The sequence below is a fragment of the Triturus cristatus genome, chromosome 10 (assembly GCF_964204655.1).
Source record: "Triturus cristatus chromosome 10, aTriCri1.1, whole genome shotgun sequence".
NCBI classification, from domain to species: domain Eukaryota; kingdom Metazoa; phylum Chordata; class Amphibia; order Caudata; family Salamandridae; genus Triturus; species Triturus cristatus.
In genome coordinates this window covers 1,201,498,178-1,201,514,689 of record NC_140593.1, presented here as the reverse complement: position 1 = coordinate 1,201,514,689, position 16,512 = coordinate 1,201,498,178, and the positions used below count along the sequence as shown (strand labels likewise).

Below are 16,512 nucleotides of genomic sequence, written 5' to 3'. Positions count from 1 at the left end.
CCTGTGTATAAACCCAGAGGTGTGGCCACGCTAATGAGCTGTCCTCTGTGGTCACTTCAAACCAGTTCTTGGGGGCGACGTTCCCCCCCCCACAGAGTTTGATGCCAACCTGACAGGGAGTCACTGAACATTTACTTGTGACAGTGGTGTGCCATTTGCTAAGTTTCTGGGTACACTTTATGGAGACTAGGGCTGGCACAAGGGAAATTCTTTCAGATCCGGCCAACCCTTAAGTCCCTGTCTGGAAGCGCCAGTAACTAGAACAGGCGGTCTCTGAGCTAGAGTCGATCCATAAACATACAGGCTCCCCCAGGGTCTGGCGAGAACTAGAGAGAAAAAAGTTCCTCGTGAGGCTCCTTGACCTCGATGGGGTGAAGTACACTCTTTTTTGCGTCCCAAGCATACATTTTGCTTGAGCATCAACCGCTGTGAATGCATGCTGCCTCATAGGCTCCGCAGCAAAATCCTCTCCGGCTCTGTGAGCTCTGTTCGAACGTCTCGGGGTAAAGAGGTCCACACGGACGCAGAAATAGTCGCGACCTTCAAAGATTTTTATAGCCCTCTGTACTCCGACTTGGATGGTCCCAAAGGAGACCCAACTACTTATTTCTAGGGGGTTCCCTTGACACTCTTACCGCCAGAGCTTGCGTCCCAGCTAGACCAACCAGTAGGTATAGAGGAGGTGATTGTAGCTATCGCTTGCCTCAAATTTTCAAAAACACCAGGGCCAGATAATTTCACCGCTAAATTTGATAAAACCTTCTGTCAAGAGTTAGCCCCTCTTTTAACCTTTAGTTTTTTAATTCATTTATTATGGAGTCTGGCACACTGACAAACTTGATGATGGAGGCATCCATCTCTCTGATTCTCAAACCGTCCAAAGACCCTGGGGCCTGCGGGTCAAATAGACCCAGTCCAAAGGCCCTGAGGTACTTTGGTGACTTTTTGAGATTTCTAAATCTTTGGAAGCTTCCTCACCTTTCACCACAGACCATGCTAAGCTGGTTAGACTTGTTATCCTTCAGGATCTTTTCAAGACAAATGTATGGGCAAAGTACCTACCACTGATTCTATACTCTCAAATTTATCAGATCGCAATGCTTTTGATTGTACCCATTTTCTTCCAATTGATCCAAGCAATTTGGCGAGGCAGATCTCTACAAACATAATGGAGACCTGCCCGTATAATGAACTTTTTTAAGCAAGACAAGCTACCTTAGCTTTTAGGCTCAGATCGGCCCCTATCTTTATTGTGCAACGATTTATAACATTTACTCTTGGATTATTGCAACCAGACACGGCTATAAAGTGGCTGAATTGGTTTCCCCTTTCCAAGACACTTTTGCCTCCCAGCAGTGATACAACCACACATACCAACCTGAGCCGAGAAGACGACACACCATCCCCTTGATCTAATTACCTTACAGGTTGCCAGCTGTTTCTAATCAAGGCAGTACAGACAATTTGTATCCGACCAACCAACCCGCTCTGTTTATGGGTTGGATTCTAACAATTTTCTGATGACCAAGGACACCTGCCAGTATGCCCAGCTTTGACCTGCTTTTATGCAGTATGCATGAAACCCCTTCATCCAGATGCTCATTGAACATTCAGATATTGAAGCAATCATATTACCAAAGTATGAAATCAAAGTAATGGTTTGTCAGTGTCCTATTAACAACACCCAGTCTCTGGCAAACACTAGCAACAATTTATCAGATGGCTGCAGTATTCAGTCGCCTCTCAGGGTGCAAACTTTATCCGGGAAAAGACAGAGCATTTGTGTGGGTATCTCCGAAACGAATTTTAGATACTGTCTCTAGTATGAAATATTTAGGAGCTAGACTCAATGGTAATTACCAAGGGCTCCAGGAAGTAAACCACAATCCTATCCCTAGGAAATACCCTGGATGCTACAAAAGTGAGTCTTCCAGTCTCAATGTTGGGCAGAGCTAATGTTATAAAAAGGGTTATTGTTTCCAGAATATTATATCTATTCATATCGCTCATGATCAGTGTTCCCTCTAATTTATTTTCTTCTGTGTGCGGCAATAAAGGTGCTCTGTGCACTGCAGCTAAGGCTGCGTGCACTGAAGACAAGCAACAACTTAATATGCAAGCATGTGTGGTGTGCAAGCTACCAAAATCAGTGGCTTAGTAAGGGTGCCTAGGGCCCTAATGCAAACAAGAAAAAAATGCCCCCCCTTACATCTGGGTTGATATTAAGACACCCATTACAGGGGCACAGTGGGCTCCTTGCACCCCTGGCCAATTTGGGGAGGGGGGCGCACTGCATCTTGTTCCCTAATCGGTCTACCTATAATTTGTCTATTTGCTATCTCCATGCTGTTCTTATCTCCTCCTTGCAATTTTTTTTTTTATCTGTGTCCACTACCACTCAGCCTCTCTCACGTGTCCTTATCTCCTTCTTCCCTTTTTTTTAGGTTTCTTCTCCCCTTGCTCCATCTTACCCTCCCCACTTTTCTTTCTCTATTTCTGCTCTACCCCACTTCTCCCTCATCATGTCTACTCTCTCTTGTCTACATCCTCCCCTTCTTCCACAGACTTCCTCTAATCTCCCTGTTCTCTATTGTTCCGTCTTTACTCTGTGAAATCTATATCTTGAATATGCTTCCCTCTCACCCACCTCATTCCTCCTCTTGTCTTTGACCTCTGTTTGGCACCTCTTGGTCAACCTATCCCCTTTTAGATGTTTTATTGTTCGTTTCTTCCATTTTTCCTTCCCTACTTTTTTTCCTTTTCTACATTTAACTCCCCTTTCTTTTGCTCCCTGTTCTGCTTACTCACTTGATCCTTTTTATATCTCACTTTCATAGCTTATTTTCTCCGTATGTTCCATATATGCCTCCATTTTCCTCTGCTCGTATTTCTCCTCTCCCTCACACTCCCAAACCTTCGTTTCTCACCTTCTTTCTCTTTTTCTCTTTTTCTCTCCTATCCATTATCTTAACTTTCTTTCCAATCCCCATATTTAGCCTTTCTCTATTTTCAAATCTTTCTTTCCATTCTGTCTTTACTATCTCCTTGTTTATTTTTTAGCGCTCCCTCATCTTCCTGTACTCTCTACTTCATATCCCAATCACACCCCTCCATTCTTTTCTTCCTTAATATCTCGCCTCCACAGTTGACCTCCTTTTTCCAACCTCAACCAACCACCTATGTTTATTCTCACCCTTACGTTTTTCTTAATTTCTGCTGCCTTTTCCCCTCATTCATCAACTTCCGCCCCCGTCTCCTTGTCCTCTTTTCTACCATATGACCAGTTTCTGCACAACCCACTGAATGAATGTTTGGCCTCTGCTCCGTTGTATCCTCTGTTTTGAGTTTCACCAGTGCCTGCCTGGGACCAGTTTCATTCTCTGTTTGAATGATTCTTCCCATCCTCTCCCAGAGGAAGCGACCACCATTGCTTTCTGATTTTACTCAGTACAGTAACATGTGATATGCCTTACATTAGCTTGCAGCAAGAACATAAAACGTCCTAATATTGCCAAGTTCCTGTTTAGAGATTCTGGTCTAAATTTACTAACACTTTGCACTGAGCTTGCATCACAAAAGTTATGCAAACCCAGCACACAGTGTCGTGGTGGGTTTTACTTTCCAACACAAATCATGATTTGTGTGGGAAAGTTGCCCGCACTAACGCAAAGTAGCAATATGCCCTTCCTTGCGCCTCTTTACATCAAGGGAGTGTGCCATGGTTTGTACATGGGCATTCTCATGCAACCATCCATAGATTTTGAGGTAAATCCTCATCTACTAACCTTTACAGAATGGGATGTGAGCCAAAATGTCTTCTTGAGGCAGTTAATAACAATGGAGCCATATTTTTCAAACTTAGTATGTTTTGCACTGTACTGCACACATACAGTAGGGCAAGTCTTAAAGGTTATTTTAAATACTAGAAGAATCTCCTTCAAGTACAAAGCCTATGCTTGAAAAAACCCTCGCACCCTTGTACTAAGGTCAGGTGCATGGCTGTGGCCTTTTCTGCGTAGCCATTGACTTGCCACATAATCTGTTATCTATTGTATAATCGGCAGATTTTAAACAAAAAATAATTCTAGCTCGAATGGATCCAAAGTTTAAAAAAAAAGTGACTACCTGTATTGCTGCAAAGTGGAAGACCCTTAGCAAAGGTTAACTGTTCACCTTTCTGCTGCCAATTGTTGTATTTGCGTGTTAAATTGGTACAAATGAGGTGCAACATTTGTCCAGACAGTGTTAGCATGTGTGAAAATGCCAAAATAATATAGTAATACCGATCACATAATGTGCCGCATTGAGCTGCATATTCTTTTTCTTGCCGTATAATTCAAACCTGATGTATAATTTGGTCCTCTCCTGCTGCATAATTCCAGTGACTCGCTATGGAGCAAAGTACAGGTTGGCAAGCCAACAATTTAACATGGACAACTGAGCCAAGGGTTAGCTCTAGCTGTTAAGAGCCCGTGCACAAGCCGAGCTTTGAAAATATGACATGTCAATCCTGCAGCACCGACCAATTAAGAATATGGCACGGTGTTTTCGAAATGCAAAAATGTAAACTTGGACCGTTTCACTTAAGTCAGGGCCATTGGAATTATTAGATTCTGTGGCCATGGCTTTTGTCTCATAATCATAGATTTGCCGTACTTGCCACATAATACATAGTCTGTTGCATCATCTGCAGATTTTCACAACAAAAGAAGTTTCTAGGTGAAAAAGAGAGTTACTATAAATAAATACCAGTATTTGTAAAGCGCACAGCTACCTCCGTAGTGGTGTCCCGGCGCTGCGGGCCGTCGGGAAGATTAAGCAAGCTATTGCCCAGAGCCACATGAGTCAAATGAGGCTACATTTGTTCACATGCAATGGAAGGTCCTTCACTAACGTTAATTTGCCAACTTTCAGTGGCTTATTTCTGCATTTGGTTGTTAAACTGGTAGTAATGAGGTGAAATCTGTGCACAGAGTAAAAAACGAGAAAACAATGAAGTAATGCAATGAAAAAACATGCAGCATAATTTGCCTTTTCTTGCCGCACAATTTAGTCAAACCTGCTGCATAATTTGATGCTCTCTTGCAGCATAATTCCAGTGTACCTGACCTTAGTACATTCGATTATATGCGAAGGATTTATTAAAAGTGAGTTTTTCGACTGAACTGAGAGAGTTCCTGAAAGTTTAATTTTTTTGTTTGCAGTTTTATGTAGCAAACACGGAAAGTACTGGAGCACTTTACCTGAGCATCGAGACTAGAACATGTTTTTCCCAGTTCCAAAGTTAGCAGCTCTGGCGGTAATTCCACATACTCACCCTCTCATTGCAATGTGTAACACCATCAAACTTGTTTATTTCACTCTGCTGGGCTCATAAAACTCTCCAAACTTAAATCAGAGCAACAGCCCCCTTGTGCCATTTATGCATTTGCTGGACCTCCTGCTGCTCCGGCCAGGAAGAGAAGAGGGGAGTGTTCACACCTCCATTTTATCTCTATAGAGTCCGGGAATGACAAGCGATATCTCCGAGAGGCTGGGCGTGGAAAGCACCAATGCTGCTCGTACTCTAATATACGTCGTCCCACTATCATTCGTCAAACGATTGGATGGACTAATCACCTCTTTTGTAGGGCTAAAAAAGCGAAGAAGGTCTGATTCTTGCAACCCTCCTGTGGCGGGGGAGTAGGTTGGGTCATACCCAGCTCTCTATCGCTGGGTTGCCCTTTGCAGAAGACTGACTTAACTAATCAAGGAACAACCCTTTACACTCCGATGTTTATCAAGGCAATAGTGCACAACCCACCCAACTTACTTTTATTCCACTTCTCTGATCTGAAGCACCACCCCAAACATGTTATATATAGGAGCCTTGAAGATTGTCGCAAAAATTGTAGGATATACTGAAATACTTGAAGGTACCAATAATGTATAGATACTTTACCATACGGCAATTCATAGAATTGTTCAAAAAAATATTCATTTCACACACCAGCTTCTTTCAGGTGGAGTCTTGAAATCTTTTTTGATGATCGATCAAGAATTTAACATGCCCTCCAAGGAATTATTTTGTGACCTATAGATGAGGGCTGTACTGAACGATCAAAATCACAATTTGGCACCTGAGCGGCTGCCCAAAATCTGCACTACATTAATGGAGGGGTGCTTGAAGGTTGAAAAGCTGTTCTATTTTCATGAATGAATCTGTAGATCAATTGAGTATGTAATCCGGCAAACAGCCTCATTTGCTACAAAGTGAAATTACGCCAGAAAAACTACTAGAATTGCTGAATTTGTTCTTTTTTTTTTTTTTAAACCGTTTATTAAAAAACTCAAAAAATATACAAAGATGGGCCTACAACCTTCCGGCCGGCCGCTTGTAAACAAAAGGAGCATATGATACACATTGTAGAGCGCGCGTTGCGGCTAAGGAAGATGCACAGGAGTTAGCAGCGTTGATAGCCACACCATCCGGACCCCACTGTACGGTTTCATTTTAAACTGAAATAACAACCAGAAAAAACAAAAACCACAAGGCAATCTACAATCAGAAATAGCAGCATGTGCTCCCCTGAGAGGGGGGCCCTACCAATCCATAGGAGTATCAAGAAGGGTAAGAGATCAGGATTAGGGCTGGGTAAAACTCAATGCCCGGAACAGGGAAGATGGGTCGGCTACGGGGATGGGGCAGGCGACGGATCAGGCAATAACGGTGGAGTACAGATTCCCCCACGGTAGGCGTTCCAGGGGCCCCAGACTTTCACCCATGTCCCAGGCTTACCTCTCGCAGCATACACCACCTTTTCCCGAAACATGCACCAATCCATATGTTCCTTCCAGGCCGAGACAGTCGGGGACCTCTGAGATCCCCACAGTTGAGCAATATCACGCTTGGCCACCATATATCCCAGAGTCACCCACCACGTCTGTGGCGCCGAGTAGTCGGTAGGTTCCCACACATTCAACAGGCATCTCCTCGCTTCGGGTAGCAGCACAACATGCGTAACCACACGCAGGACCTCATGCACACCACGCCAGAATCGCTCCACCTCCGGGCATTCCCACAATATATGCAGAAAGGTCCCCAAAGCGCCACACCCACGCTTACACAACCAGTCCACAGCATAGCCCATACGCAGAAGCCTCGGCCCCGTCATGTAGACTCTGTGGAGTATCTTGAGCTGGACGAAGCGAAGGCGGGCCGGTATGGCCACCTCTTTCGGGGAGGCCACCGCAAGGGTCCAGTCCTCGTCGTCCAGCTCCAGTCCATCGGCAACCCAAGCCTCACGAAGGGCAGTCAGCAATCCCGTGCGGTCATTGATCAGTTTTTTGTAGATCAGTGAGATCGTGCTGTCCGGAACGTGTCCATCCAGCACTCTATCCTCAAGGGGGGAACACTCCGGGATGGATGCAACATCCGGGAAGACGGAGCCCAGTGCATGACGGATCTGCAAATACCGAAAGTACTCCCTGCCATGCAAGTGGAATTCCGTCTGCAGCATCTCGAACGTTTTAAATCCTCCCCTCGTCCAGAGATCCCCCACCTTGCTAATGCCTATCATGTCCCACTTCTCAAAGCCCTTCGAGGTCCACAGGGAGCCCAACTGCTCGGACGCGTATAGTGGTGACGCCCGGGTCAGACGATCCTTCCACCCCATCGCCACATTAGCCGCGTGCCACACTCGCACCATGACACGCGTGGGGCCGGTCAGCCGAGCGTCGGGCGTGCTGGAGTAGAGCGCTCGATTATAGTCCCCACCCGGGAGTAGCATCTTATCCATTTCGAATGCCGGGTTTAAAGCGGGCCCATACAGGCCGTGATTAATCGCAGCCAGCTGGGAGGCCCAATAGTATAGTTTGATATCCGGGAGGGCTATCCCGCCATCATACCATGGGAGCGTCAGCTTCGCCAGGGCGATACGCGGCCTCCCGTCCCAGAACAGGCGGCGCTGCAAACTCTCTACCTCACGGAAGTAGCGCGCTGGGACGGGGTCCATAGTATTCTGCAAAGCGTAGAGGAAGCGCGGCAGAGACATCATCTTAAACAATGCCGCCCGGCCGAGCGGCGAGAGCGGCAAGCGCCGCCAGCGCGTGACATCTTCCTTCAGGCGCTGGAGGGGGGGAAGCAAGTTCCGATCATACCGGGCCTCCGGGTCCAGAGCAATGAAGACACCCAGGTACCGAAATCCCTGCGGGGCGATCTGGATCGGACAGCCCCGCGGGAGAATGGGCGCCTCCCCAGAGAGAACATACACGCACGATTTAGCCCAGTTGATGACAAGGCCGGAGTTACGACCAAATGAATGCAAAACATCAACCAGTACTATAAGTGAGTTACGTGGGGAAGCTAGGTACAAGAGGATGTCATCAGCGTATAGGGATACGCGGTCCTCATGCTCGGGGGTCCAACGGAGACCACGGATGGAAGGCTCCCACCGCAGCCACTCTGCCAGGGGCTCCAAGGCAAGCGCAAAAAGGAGCGGCGATAAGGGGCAGCCCTGCCGCGTGCCCCGGCCCAGCTCGAACGGAGCCGATACTCTACCGTTCATCACCACCACCTGCGCCAATGGGCCCGAATACAGCAATTTGACCCAACTGATGAACCCTGCGCCAAAGCCAAACTTCGCAAGCATCGCCCAGATGTATGGCCATTCAAGCGTATCAAACGCCATGGTGGCGTCCAGGGATGCCAAAATGGCCGGCTCCCGTATGTACTGAACACGTGCAAGCACCCCATGCAAACGCCGCAAGTTAAGAGCTGTGTTACGATGGGGAATAAAGCCGGACTGATCCTGGTGAACCAGTTCGCCCACCACGCCGACCAGCCGATTGGCCAGGACCTTGGCGAGAATTTTAGGCTCCGCATTCAGTAGCGAAATGGGCCGATAGGATGTAACCCGGTCCCGAGGTCTCCCCTCCTTGTGGATAACCACGATTGTAGCCAGACGCTGGTCCAGCGGGAGGGAGCCCACCGAATGGGCCTCCAGGAACATCGATCGGAGATGTGGTGCCAGCGTATCCGGTCTCAATTTGTACAACTCGATGGGGAGACCATTAGGACCCATGGCCTTGCCGGAAGCGATCGAACGTATGGCGAGGGCGATTTCGTCGGAGGTTGGGGCGGCGTCTAACGACACTCTGTCCTCCTCCGAAAGGGAAGGCAGCGTGATATCCCTGAGCAGGGTACGGGAATCCTCTTCAGAGCAGGAAGACACCGGGGAATACACCCCACGGAAATAGTCCGCGAAGCAGGAGACAATTTCTTCCGGCTCAGTAACACACACACCGTCTGTATTCTCAATCAGCGCGACTACACGACTCGCTCTCTCCTTTTTGTCCAGCCACGCAATCAATTTACCAGCCTTATCACCCACATCATACAATCTCCCCTGTTGCTCTCTACTGAGGCCCCTGGCTGCCTCCGTGACGAGGGCCCTATAGGCCGCTTGCTTGAGTTGGAGGACATGCAATACGGCATCCGTCACCCCACTTTCTAGATTACCCTCCAACTCGGCTATCTCAGCTTCCACCCGGGTCACTTCCTCCCGCTCGCGCCTCCGGGTGTGGGAAATGAGGGACAGGGCCTCTCCTCGTAGTACTGTCTTGAATGCCTCCCACAGTGAGACAGCCGAAGGCACGGACCCCACATTCTCGTCAAAGTAGCGCTGGAGGGATTTAATCAATTCAGCGCGAATAGTGGGGTCGCGCAAGTACCAGGGATTGATCGGGACCACCCTACCCTCACCCCTCGGAAAAAGGTCCAGGTGTAACAGGAGCGGGGAATGGTCCGAGATACCCCGTGCCAAATGGCGCACCTCTCCCACCCTCCCAACATAGGCCGCCGGGACCAGGACATAATCTAGTCGTGAGAGACTACCATGGGCCCCCGAATGGAAGGTATACTGTAACTGCGTGGGATGTTTTAAACGCCAGCAATCCACCAATCCCAAAGTGTCCAATAGACCAGAGAGCCACGCTTGGGCCCGGGGGAGGTCCCTAGGGGGGTGACTATCCACAGTCCCGGAAACCACCGCATTGAAATCCCCCCCCACCACCAGAATCCCCCCCCGGAAGGCCAAGGAGGAGGCGCCCCAGGTCCGCAAAGGTAGTCGACTGCAGCCCCGGTGGGACGTATATTGACACAAAAACCACCACTTTGCCCTCCATCCTTCCCACCAAGACCGCGTAACGTCCCCTGTCGTCATGGAGCACCTCATCAATCTCCAGCGGAAGCGAGTTCTTAACCATGATGCCCACACCCCTTGAGCCAGACGTAAAGCCCGAATGGGCCACTAGGCGATAGCCACGCCGATTCATGGCGCAGAAGGAGTTGCCAATGAGGTGTGTCTCCTGCAGAAAAACTACATCGGGCGAGATTCGCTTCAAGAACTGCAGGACCACCCCACGTTTAATCCTGTCCCCCAGTCCATTCACGTTCCAGGACAACAGAGTTAGTTCCCTACCCCCCATCATAGACAAGAGCCACCATTCGTCCCCCCGAGAGCACTATAGAGCTAGCACAATGATACTTTTGCCTTGTGGTGAAAACGAACAACACCCCCCCCATCCCTACCCACCCACCCCAACAAAACTCCCCCCTCCCTGCACCCCTGCATGAGCCCGAACAGCCCCCCAACGTGCAGTGTGCCTGTCGCCTCATATATATAATAAAAACTAGCTAAGCCCCCTAGAGGAGGAGGGAGAGCCCCCAAGAGACCCCACACAACCTCCATAGGAGGGGAAATTATACAGACAGATGCTTAATCGAGAGTGGCAACATTTTTGTCCAGAGTGAAGCCCAACATCACCCCCCTCAGTCCCGATCCAGTGTGCCGTCTCCCCCCGCCACCCCCCCCCGCCCCCCCGGTCACGATCCCCAGACAGAGTGTCTAGCCAGTCTCCGGCCGCTTCGGGGCGATCAAAAAAGTGCGTGCGACCCTCTACCTCCACTCGCAGCTTGGCTGGGAAGAGCATTGCGTATTTAAGGTTCAAGTCCCGAAGACGGCGCTTGACGCCTTGGAAGCTCAGTCTCTGCTTCTGGAACGCTGGGGTGAAATCCGGATAAAAGTTCACCTCCATGTTGTCAAGCTTAACCGGCCCCAACAGTCTGGAGGCTTGCAGGATAGCGTCTCTGTCCCGAAAGTTGAAAATCCGGGCAATGAGGGGCCGCGGAGGGGCTCCGACCTTCGGCCTTTCCCCGGGAACTCTGTGTGCCCACTCCACCGCGAAGAATTTACTCAGCCCCCGTGGCTGGAGATGGGTAGCGATCAGGTCCTCCACAAATAGGTCCGCCGCCGCTTCCTCCCGTCCCTCGGGTACTCCGATGATGCGAATGTTGTTTCTCCGGGCCCGACTCTCGGAGTCCTCCAGGCGCCGATCCATAAGCGCGCTCGCCTGACTAAGCCGGCGCACCTCTGTTTGTAGCGCCGCCATATCAGTAGTAAGGCCCGATGCGGTGTGGGCCAAAGAATCAACTCTGTCGTTGGTCTTGGAAAGATCGGCCCTCACCAGGCCAACATCCACGAGGACAGAGTCGATCTTCTGTGCCAGTGTGTCGAACCGCTGGCCTACCGAGGCCTTCATCTCGGCAATGGCGCCCATGACATCCCGCAGAGTCAGATCCGTGGGCAGGTCCGGGGCATCAGGAGGGTCCTCAGGGGATTTGTGCGGTCCGCCGGGAGATCCCTTCTGGAGAGTATAGCGGTCCATACTGTTGGCCTGATGGGTGGTGCCACGCCGGGTCGGCTTGGTCTTTGCCCGGTCTCCATCTTGTATGGTGGCCATGGCCACTAGTCTCCCGGTCGCACCAGTCACGTCGTGAAGGGCAGGCAATCAGGGCCACAAGCTCCGGGGGGGGCCACCCCCGATCGGCGGTGTGGGTCACAGCCGGCAGGCAGGCCAAGTCTCCCAGCGAGACCACACCAACACAAAGAGCCCCGCGACCCAACCCTGCAGTGATTTCAAGGGGGTGCGAAAGCGAAAGCGCGGGGTGCGCGACTCGCCAGGCCCGGCCCGCCGCTGTTGTTCACTTTGTCACTGGGTCACCCCTCAGCGCAAATCCGGGGTCTGGCGAGGAGAAGGCCGCAGACTTCAATCGGTGCTCACTCCGGTGTCCGAGGTCCGATTTGACAACGGGAAACGGGTGCCACCTCAGCTCAGGCTCACCAACACATTCCCCTCATCCGAGACAGGATAAATTCAGGATAGTCGTGGGAGGTTGCGGAGGTCCTCGGGAGCCTCGCACCTACGCGGCCATCTTGGTTGCGCGCTAGGCTCCTCCTCCGCTGAATTTGTTCTTGATGATTCCTACTATCCCCAAATACCAGGTACAGCATTACCATAACATGTTTGACTTTTACATAATGCCGGCTAAGAGAAGTAAATCATGGAAGAGCAAGGACCAAGCCTGTCCAAGATGTACTTAAACTACTGCAGATAGAATTCAGAAGTTAGCTCCTTGTTTGATCCCAAGACCTTTATGGGACCATTAGCGAGTATCCAAGGGCCGAGGGGCTGAAATTAAATTCATTCCAGAACGGATCATGATTGGACACACCATTTATATACATAAACCATTTGTCTTTCTCACAATGGAAGTTGCACGCTTACTTGAAGGACAAAACCCTACTGAAGATCATGCAATGTGGTCAGAAAATTGTAGACCTGCATCGTTTTAACAAACACCAAAATACTTAGTCCTAATAAAAGGTTCAAATATATCTGTGGGGTTAAGGGTGGGGGAGGGGGATTTGGGTAGTGAAATTGTTCTACTGCTATTAGGCTTTTTATAGCCCTTAACGCGAGAAAATTGACAGTCTTTGTAATATGAATATATTAATGCTTCGTTCACAAATGTAACTTTAAAAATTTATATTTTATGCATTATGTACTTACTATACTCTGATCCTGCCAAATTTAAAAAATAAAGGTTATTTCCTACAGCTTGTTTTTGTGTGCTCCTAAATTGAAAATAAAATGGGCGCCTGAGAGCGCAGACCTCTTGACCGTTATTTTTTGAAGAGGTTCTGTTTTAAAGGCAAGTGTATATTTTTGTTTATTAAAGGGTATTTTTGGTGTTCTTTGGTTCTAGAAGAGCTATTTTTTTCAAATGAAAATGCTTTAGCCTTCACAACAGTATGTGACTGTCCAATGCATTCTGACTGTATTTTCCACAACCGTAAAAGTTGGAGAGGGTTTTAAAGATGCCCATGATGGAAAACGAATACTTCTGAAAAGTGACTCTCTTCTGTCATGCCGTAAGTCTTGTTTTATTTTACAGGTGGGCCGCACGCTCTCCAAAGTTCAACAGGCACTGAGCTGGTCCTATGGAGAAGACATCAAGCCCTTCAAGCCTCCGCTTAGTGATACCGAGTTTCACACTTACCTGAACCATGCAGGGCAGCTGAACCGACCAGAGGAGCTTCGCCTGAGAATATACCACGGTGGCGTTGAACCATCACTGCGCAAGGTAAGACTGAGAATTCATATCAGGTAAAGGACATAGTGATTAAAGGTAGACTCTGTTTCTTTCTCTCTCGTTTTGGGAGGGGGGTGGTGGGTGTTCATGTGTTCCTACCAGTATTGTTTGTCCCCATATCTTTTTTAACTTTCTAAATGTGGGTAATGTGACTGAAGCATTGCAGTAGCATCTGAACTCAGTCATTTTTTAGAAGAATATCAACTACAGGTTTTCTATGCTGCCCCAGCCCTATGTATTCTGGTTACTACATGAAAAAGAGTGATGTAGTATGGTCACACCACAAGCCAATTGACACTGTGTGAACTTTTCCATCTGTCTGCATTACCCCTGTTCTCTAGCCATCTCTATGATTTTTTTGCAGAATTGTGCCTTTTCTTTCCTCTAACCCTTATCTAAGAACTCCCTCTACCTCAGGAAATTGAGTCTGCCCTAGTGGTATGATCCTACTAGGGTGGGGAGAGGTTGCATATGATGAAAATTGACCTGTGTGTGAGGCTTCCTCTTCCAAAATGATTGGTCTCTAGTGATTTTCATCTTTAAGAGAACTTTGTCTCTGGTCAGGGAAAGCCACCCAAAATACGAAGGAATAATATACTACAGTAGCCACTGCACTTGTGTTTTTCTTTGAAGCTCTGGGAGGACGTGCACTGTTTTCTCTCCCCTGTCTACTTTTGTGATTATAGATGTGAGGCAATGACGCTCAGCTATGTAGTTTGGTCATGTTTTTGCGTAATGTGTTCTGTTGGACATTGTATTTCTACCTGTGTGGTAAGGTACTGTATTGGGCACAATAGCTTTGGAAGTAGGGGGGGCCCTGTATAAACTTGCCTGTAACAAGTAAAATATGAACTGGGGGAAAAAACTTAGGCAAATCACTTCATATATATGTATGCAGGCAAACAAAAATCTAAAACAGGAGTAGTACAATTACATAAATGTTTAACATACAACATAACATATTTATCAAATTATTTATTCATTTTTTTTAAAGATTTTTTTCATCTCTTTAGATCAATGTATATAGAAATGTCAGATTTTTTTTTTTTTTAATAGTAAAATAATTTTCACAATTTTGTCAGGTGTCCAAAATCACAGTAAATACATTGAAGATTGCACATATAATACACTAGTATACGTTTTCCCCTCTTTTTCAATTGGTGAAACATTACTTTTTAAAAACAGTGCACAATGCGGGTAGCTAAATGATGGAAAGAAGCTGGTGGTATGTTGACACTACAGGCCTTTCGACTGAGCCTTCGTCAGGAATCTTTCGCAGTATACACTGCATGGGACACAAAACAACAAAAAACTTGATTTTTAAGCCCGCAGGATTTGTATTTACATATTTTCTTAAATCCAGATCGAAGAATATTTTAAGAGCATGATCGGTGAGTTGTGGCCCGCTTGAAGAAACTAGTAATGTGCATAAAGACAATTGCCTGAAAAAGCTACACATGCAAGAGTGGAGAATGAAACGCCAAAATGTGTGATCATAGAATAAAATGTGAATAGAGTACAAAGACCTTTTAATGTGTCTGTAGCGATAGGAGGAGTGAGGAGAGAATAAGAAATCAAAAGAGAAAAAAAAGAAAAAGGAGAAAGAGGGGAGGTGGTAGATAGTTGTGATAGCTAATAGTCGATATATAGAGATCCATCGAGAAACTGTGCAAGCGCCTCATTGGAGCCCTGTGCAAGAGTAAACCAGTTTTAGGCAGGCAGAAAGGCATAAAATACCTATTCAAATGGTAATTCACTGGGGAAAATGTTACGCAAGGGTAGCTGGAATTATTAGCAATGGTCTTGGCCATTCCTGTAGAAGTACAAAAATCAGTGTGTAAATATTATACATGGGGAAATTTTATTTACTTATTTAGATTCCAAGGATTGGGGTTCTGAAAGTCGAGAATCTATTACCTTGCGTATTGTGAGATAAATCTCAGAGAACTAACTCCAACCGTATTAATAATGTGGCAGTCTAGATCAACTGTTTGGTGCATATTAAACAAATGTATAGTAGCTGCGAAGGAAGAAGAAGGATAAGGTCGAGTGTCCCGTTACATGAACTATGGTGAGTTGCTTGTGCTAATATCATTAAAACACAACTCTCAACCCACTTACCGTCCCCAAAGGGACAGCACTTGTAAGGATAAAACAACAATATATGCCCGGAACGCTTTGGGTTTCAGGGGGAGGCGCTACTCCTTCTCATAGTGTACATAGGGCATTTGCACTAACTCCATGTTAGATTTTTCTGGCATTGGGCTAGGACATGTATTGAGTGGGTTCCATGTGCATTGTGTCCTGAACACATTCTCGTTGGCCTTGTCCGGTTACATTTTTATCCCATTTGCGTTGGTTTCAACCTTCGATACTTCACCTCCCAGACCCGTGAACATCTTTAGGCAACAAAAACCGGCGTTCACACCCCGTTCTGTTGAAGACTTTGTGCTTCTCTATGGCCCAGATCAACTTCCAGGCCTTATTTGTCAGAGAATGCTGTGTTGGTGATGGAATGGACTCCCTTTCAGAATTCCCCTCACTGCCACTCGAAATATTTGTGGGCAGACCTCCATGGGGTGTGCAATCTAAGTCTGTTTCCCGACCACAACTGCATATCCTCTCCGTTGTCCCACTACTTCATATCCAGGAAGACCACCCGGTACAGACTGGAAAGGTGCTGCACACAAGAAAATGTACCTGCAGAGCACTTCAGACACAATGGATATCTTTAGAAAAGAAGATCCCTTAGCACCAAATAACATGAATAAACTGACCCTTCTGCACCACCAAACCCCAGTCCGGAGTCTTTGTCCTGGATCTAGTCCAACAGTGCGGAGAAGTGGACTTCAGGCCAGCTCTAAATAATTGCCCTCACACAAAGAGCACGGCCAGAGTCATGAGTGTACGTTTTGCCCTTAATGCCCATATCACCATGCCTCAGAAGAAGTCACACGCTGAGGAAGTGCACCTCTCACAAAGGAGTCTAGTGTCAAGCCCTGAGCACAGACAGTAAGAAAAGCCAAGACCAGGGCCAC

At 47.6% G+C, this 16,512-nt stretch overlaps 1 protein-coding gene across 2 annotated transcripts in view; it reads left to right on the top strand.

Annotated features, from left to right (window-relative positions):
* Window positions 1–16,512, top strand: part of TBC1D25 (TBC1 domain family member 25) — a 100,886-nt gene that overhangs the window by 69,423 nt on the left and 14,951 nt on the right. For both annotated transcript variants that reach the window (XM_085629658.1, XM_085629659.1), the window contains one exon: window positions 13,277–13,465. In XM_085629658.1, the coding sequence (XP_085485784.1) occupies window positions 13,277–13,465 (189 nt within the window). The remainder of the gene's footprint in view (window positions 1–13,276; window positions 13,466–16,512) is intronic.